The sequence below is a fragment of the Helianthus annuus genome, chromosome 14 (assembly GCF_002127325.2).
Source record: "Helianthus annuus cultivar XRQ/B chromosome 14, HanXRQr2.0-SUNRISE, whole genome shotgun sequence".
Classification (NCBI taxonomy): domain Eukaryota; kingdom Viridiplantae; phylum Streptophyta; class Magnoliopsida; order Asterales; family Asteraceae; genus Helianthus; species Helianthus annuus.
Window position 1 is genome coordinate 73,916,974 of NC_035446.2, and position 7,209 is coordinate 73,924,182.

General features: G+C 39.1%; 1 protein-coding gene across 1 annotated transcript; it reads right to left on the bottom strand.

Moving 5' to 3' along the window:
• Window positions 1–6,687: 6,687 nt before the first annotated feature.
• Window positions 6,688–7,209, bottom strand: LOC118486497. Its single transcript, XM_035982980.1, has one exon. It carries the CDS (start codon window positions 7,207–7,209, stop codon window positions 6,688–6,690), a length of 522 nt encoding a protein of 173 aa, XP_035838873.1.

Consider the following 7,209-nt stretch of genomic DNA (forward strand, 5'->3'; position numbering starts at 1 on the left):
CTAAAATGAAATACTAACGAAATAAAAATAAAGAAAACCAAGATATACAACAACAACAAAATTCATACCTCGCCATCACCACTGGCATCTCTCGTTCGGGTCGACTGGTGGGTTCGGGAGGTATGGGTAACCAGTGAGGGCCACGAACATCTCCCGATAGTTGTCGAGGGGACCCGGCTCTCCTTGTGCTGGCGGCTGGTATGGTAGCGGGATGAAACTGGACCCAACTGCCTCGGGCCAATGAGGTGATGGATCGGATGGGCCTCGTGGAACACGGAGGTTGTAGTAGTCGGTCCACCCCGCGTGTTCTACATAGGGGAGGCCTGCTTCATAATCTCTCTGGAGTAGCTCCTGATCATGGAGGACCTTGGCGTTGTTAATAGCTGTTTCAGTAGACACGTATAAAGCACTCCATCGACGAGCTTCCAATGCATTTTGCTCGTTTCGTTGTTTCTCCTCATTTTCCTCCCATTCCCGTCTTCGGGTCGCCTCTTGCTTCTGCGTTTGTATCAAATGTTCCATTTGTGATCTTTGTAGAGCCTGGAACATTTGCTGCTCTTCCATATACTTGTCCATCCTTTCCTGGTGGGCCGCTTAGAGGGCCCACTGTTCCTGCATCTGGGCTTCGTGTGCTTAATCCCAGTTCTTCCTTCTCTTCTCATACTCTCTACCCTCTCCTATGCCCGCAGAGATGTTATCGAACATCGCTTGTTGACCCCAGTTGAAGTCCCGGTACGAGGGTACCCATCTAAAATTCACAAAACTTGCCATATCTGCATTCAATTCTCGGTGTGGCCGCATGTACCTCTGCTTTGGTCCCCATGGACCAGCAAGCTCAGTTTCATCTTCCTCATCAACCATCTCCACATCTTCCTCAGCCCCTTGTTGTGCATCTGGGTCAACGAATTCATGCTTGTGACCCAATGCGTCGGTCACCAAATGCTTGCTTCCAGAAAGTTTCACATGGATCTTCCAAATTTTTTTTATTGTTGCTAAATTGAACTCTTCCACAAGCTCAGACACCCAAAGCGATTCTGGGGGAAGATAGTTTTGTTGGAGGATCATGGCACTGATGAGGCGCACATATGGAAGCATCCTCCTGTGGAATGACTCTCGAGTGAACCATGTGTTCATCATAATAATGTGCCTCCATGACAACATCGGTGTCCCATACATCAAGGCATGAAGAACTCTACAATCACACGATCTCACTCCCCCTATCTCCAAACCGAACAATAGCATTTTCTAGGGAAATTCCTTGAAGAATCTTCCCTTCAACCGTCAGGTGGCTCCTTGCGGCCACTCCCCCGTCATTGTATGGTAATATAGCCTCAGTCATAACGTCCGGATCATGGTTGTTTGCATGGTTATCCAAGAATTGTTCGATGGTTGGATAATCATACGCTTGCACCCCAAGGGAATCGAATTGTGCAATGCAATTGATTGTTTCAAAAGACATTGTCATTTCTCCCCTGCTTGAAGTACCAACCAATCTCCACTGGTCCTGGGAACCATCCTTGTTTCTAAACCTCAAAGATGCCAGCCACTCGCACACCTCCGACAAATAAACCCGGGAGGTGTTATCTTCGCACCAATCCAGAACTCTTTCCTAGCCAAGACGCTCAAACATTTGAACAATACCAATTTATCTAAACTCTTCAACATTGACGGCACTTTCACACACAACCCTATCCGGCACCGCAGTAGACACATCATTAACCATTTTCCACTTCCACAATTTAACTTCCAACTTCCAAAGTCGCCTATTTTGTCATTTACATATCAATTTTACTTGTTTATTCACAATTTCTTATGATTTCAACAAATTTTCAACATCATATTCATGTTCAATCATGCAAATAACGAATGTAATCACTTCACTATGGTTATTACATGCTCAATCTAAACCAAATCAAGAATTTACATGTAATTTTCAACCATACCATCCTACATTATGCTAAACAACCTAATCTTCAAACAAAATGTCACACCCCGACCGCGTAAAACAACAAACCGCGGCGGAAACGTCAGGGAGTGATGCGACAGAATTATTGTTTCAACAACCATGGCAATTTAAGTTATGTATTATTGACTAAAGAGTTTACATTGTCTTTAAGTTCAAACTAAAATAACATAATTAACTGTCTTTTAAGTCACTAAGGCCTGATTCCACCTAAGTGAAGCACAAACACCATCATGCATTAGCACCTGAAAACATATGTAAAAATAGGTACGTCAGCATAAAAATGCCTGTGAGATACATAGGTTTTGTTTATGCAGATTCATGACTTGTATTTGAAAGAAGTGTTTAATAAAATGTAGTCATGAACCTTGTAAAATGTTTTCTTTTGTAAAACCATGTAAAAATCGATATGAAAATCAAATGATAATGAAAAGATAATGCATGGTTAAAGGAATAACCAAGTGAAAGTGAATTTGGATAAAATGTGTTCTTTGTAAAACAATGTCATGTTCTTGTATAAAATGTTTCATGTCTTGCCCCAAGTGATTTAGATAACGCAACAATGCATGATATGATAAAAGCACTTATATATAGGAAGTACCAGCGGCGTATCCACCATGCTTTTATCATATAACACATAGCCCCGTTACATAAGTCACTTATCAATAACCAACCAAAATGTCATGTTTAATGTCAAAATGTATATGTATAAACCATGTTTAATGTCATGTGTAACATGTATCATGTATAACCAATGAAATGCATAGCAAGTAGGAAATCATCTACTTGAACTATGTAATGATGCAAATATGAAACAAATGTCATGTATGGTGAATAACAAGTAATTACTCAACCATAGGAAAAATGTACAAAACAAGGTTTTTGAATAAACATAAGTTTAAATCAAATGTTATGTTTTGTAGAAAAACAATGCTTTATGATTACAAACATTTATGCAGTAATGTTAATCGCATATATTCAAGCCTTGCGACTGTGGCGACAAACCCTTAAACGAATTAAAGGTTTATCTAAATTATGTAGTCGGATTCTGTCATTCCCAACTTCCAAACAAACCTAGGAAGTCGGAAACGGGAGCTGTCAATTCCTATGGTACTATTACATAAGTCCGAGCGGCGTAGCTAATGTTAATGAATGTATTATTGTCCCGATTTAACATACCAAATGTCATAACCAATGTAGCTTGTGAAAACCATGTACTAGGAATGCTAAGTAAACATGCCTAGTAGAAATGTTCATGTAAAACAATGTGCTAGCATGCTGAGTAAACATACATAGCAGAAATGTCATGTAAAACAATGTGTTCCATATGCTAAGTAAACATATGCAACAAATGTGTAACAAATCAGTGTGCTAGCATGCTTGACATACATAGCAAAACACAATTGAAAGCATGTACTATAAGTGTACTAGGTGAAACTAGCATGTTTATGTCGTAAAAGCATGAAATGCACGAAAGTAACACGTATGTACATGTGTATCACCCCAAAGTATTTGAAAACGGTAAAAGAGGGGAACTATGTACTCACTTGGGATTGCTTATTAGTCTTAAGAATAAGACCAATTAAAGCTCCAAGTATCACAGAATCAACCGGCACCTAGTATAGGTAACTATGTTAATAAACGGATCCTAAATCGGGAGATAGGATAGAATGAGGTTCTATCAATCAAATGAGTATTTGAACTCATATGGTATGATTTAATAGGCCCTACATTCTGGTTTGAAAGTCTACCTAAGTGCTTTCGACCCGTTTCGACCCATTATGGTAGTATAAGCTACTAGAATGTGTCGTTAGCGCAAAACTATGTTCGGATGGTTAACTATGTGCTATGCCAAGTCTTACATGCCCAATTATCCCTAAACATGTTACTAAACCAGTTTACATGTCAAAAATATGTTCACATAATCAAAATATGGATTTATGCTTCAAAAGGGCATTTTGGTAATTTCCTATAGGCATACAAGCTAACTAGAAATTAACCAATCCTATGTGATCATAAGTTATAACCTCAGTGGTTATTCCCTATGCAACTATGATCACTAACTAAGCTTGGTCGGATCCTAAAGATTGACTGAATGGGTCGGGTTCGAAAGTCTAAGCGGTTGTTTAGACCGCTTACCTTACGACCCTAAACAAGCACTAAACTAATAGTGTCGAGTTAAACATGTCAAAACATGTTTAACCTACTGATTTGGAATCAAAACAAAGTGTTTTGATACCCTAAAGTAGTTCCGTTGCAAAATGCGTGCTAAAACGCATTTTGACCGAAACTTTGACTCGACACTACAACTAGTTAACGTGGTAATCAGCGGCTATAATCACGAAGGATTATAACTATCGTGGTTACAATCACGTTTCAAAGTTCAATTGAACTTTGACTTGACCAATTGATGGTCAAAACCGAAAGTCAAATTGTTGGCCAAACTGTTTGACTTTCTGCACAAACATAAAGAAAAAGCAATAAAAGGAATGAAAGAAGGATCACTTAAGGTCCTTGCTATCTTTTCTACAAAGAAGACAAAGTCCCAAATGCTTGAGAGAGCTCCCAAGTCAGATGAGAGAGGAGAAATGAGAGAATGAGCAATGAATGAGTGAAAGGAGTGGGCTATTTATACTTGTAGTGAAGTTACAAGATTTCTCCAAGTGTTTGTGTAGCCTCCAAGGATTAAATCATGGCCATCCATGTGTTATGAACTGATTAGTAGCCTTGGTGAACACTTAAACTTGCTTAACACACCAAAAATTTGCATCAACAGCCCCTGAAGTTCAAACAGAATGCTAAAAATGAATTTCTAGTCGCTGGGCTGTTCAGGCGCCCCACGTAAGAGATGGGGGTGGGCTTACGCGCCCTGCCTGGCTTCCCCAGATCAGCAAAGTTTCAAAATTTACAGTTTAGGTACCTGCATGCATTCGAGTCCATTTTTGGCACTTTTGACACCCGTTAAGCCATTTTCAAGGCTCTACAAGGTCAATAAGGTTTAGAGGACTCAAAATATGCTCGGAAAACTCTCGGATGTCGGCTCGTTTGGTCGTACAGTCGCGTTGTTCGCTAAATTACGACGAAACTCAAACGAACGCGAAAACGAACCAAATTAAGCGACGAATGGTATTTTTGCATGCCGAACACTAAAATAAAAATATTTTAGTGTGTACAAAAATTTTGGATGTCCAGATGTGGCCAGAACGTAAGATATGCGCGAAAATGCAAACTTACGCCGTTTTTGACACTTTTAGCCCCTGAAAGATCATATAAGCATGTTTTCGCACACCGAACCCATCAAAGCTTATTTCTAAGCTATGTTTAGGTTATATATGGTATGTTTAACTTATGATCAAGTTCTGGACTGTACGTTGCCTTACGAAACGGCAGACTTTTGCAAGTTGACGCAAATAGTCGCTGAGAGCGATTAAACTTGTTTTTGCCATACCAAAGCCTTCAAAACTTATTTCTAAGTTATGTAAAGGTTATTTAAGGTATGTTAAGTTTATGTTGCTCTTCCGGAGTGTTTGTCGCGTTAAACTGACCGCGTTTACGCATCAGTTTGCGTATAACTCTCCAGAAAGCGATATAGAGTTTGAAATCGATCAAAAATCGACACGTGCATAAAATCAAACATAAATGAAAAACACACTTTTTTTATTAATATTGTATTGTTCAGAGTTTGTAAGATGATATCACAAGCACAGATGTCACACAAAAGTTCAAAAAAATCGGGAGATTTCAACATACTATAGGAGAATAACGCTAAAAATTAAGTAATGTTCATACCTTTGTGATGTAGAATGTAAAAAACTAGGTAAAAGATGCAAATCAACACTTTGAAGAACACCCTTCCTAGAAACCTGAAATTTAAAGTTAAACAATCTTGCAAACGAGCAAGAATTGGTGAAAACAGTGTTAGGGGTTTTGTTGCTCTCGAAATTCTACACACAATGGATTCAAAAATCGCTCGATTTGGTTAAGAATTGATGAAGTTATGGAGGTATGAAGTTTAGGGTTCTTGAGGGTTTTAATGGAGAAGATGAAGATGGAAGGTGAGAGGAGAGAGAACATTTCAGGGTATTGAATGAAGAAAAGTTAGATGGGTATGAATATAAATCGATTATGGGGTGTAAAAGACTTTTGGTTTGTGTTTGATACGGCTTGAGGAGTGTTTGATTCGAGATTTTTCGCAAAAGAACTAACCAGCCGCAGTTGGCAATTGAGCACCCATCGCCTACGCCAACCAAAAACGCGAATTGGGCCGACGCCCTATTTACCTGTATACGAGCAATACGTGTCGACGCCTCTTTCCAAGACGCGTCCCCGACGACCGTACCCCCGTCGCCGACGGGGTCTATATTTCAACTTTTTTTAATTTTTTTTTAATTTTATGTTTTTTTATGAACAATATGAAGGAAAATAAGGACTTTTTATAAAAGGACTATATACAAATAAAAATCCTAAAAAATAATAAAAATGTTTTTATAAATTTTTATAAGTTAAAATTTGAAAACAAACAACCCGTTTAAGGTCCTACCACCCCCCGAAAAATTCGTGTATTATCCCTAATACACAAAAACAGTTCTAAAAACATACCTTTTATCTTCAAGACGCGTTTGTGGTATCCGGACTTCACACATTCAAGAGGGTTAGTACGAAATGAGAACTCAAACAATCAAAATAAATTATACAAAACTCTACAAAACTTATTATCGGTCCTTTTAGTTGACCTCATAAGTTGTCACACTTAGCACGAAGTTTACCAACTCCACATTCTCATCCTTTTTATCTTCGTTACCATCAAGGAACGGTTTAAGGCGATGCCAATTAACCGTTTGCTTCGACCCATCCTTCGGGTCCTTGATTATAACATCTCCAAGCTTCCCGACCCATGTAATCACGTACGGGCCCATCCATTTACTCTTAAGCTTTCCAGGAAAGTATTTGAGCCATGAATTGTAGAGCCAAACCTTTTGACCCGCTTTAAACTCCTTCGGCTTCAAATTCGCGTCGTGTGCCCTCTTCATATCATCCTTATATTTAGAAGCACACTCATACGCTTCTTCCCGAAGCTCCTCCAACTCACAAAGCTTTAACTTTCGCTCCTTTCCTGCATCATCGTATTTCATATTAACCTCTTTAATGGCCCACCAAGCACGATGTACAAGCTCGACTGGTAAATGACAATTTTTCCCATAAACCAAGCGATAAGGTGTAGTTCCAATAGATGTTTTATGAGCCAT

What these genes read in the sequence shown, in the direction of transcription:
- LOC118486497 (XM_035982980.1), bottom strand. Translation starts at nt 7,209, where the DNA reads ATGGCTCATAAAACATCTATTGGAACTACACCTTATCGCTTGGTTTAT.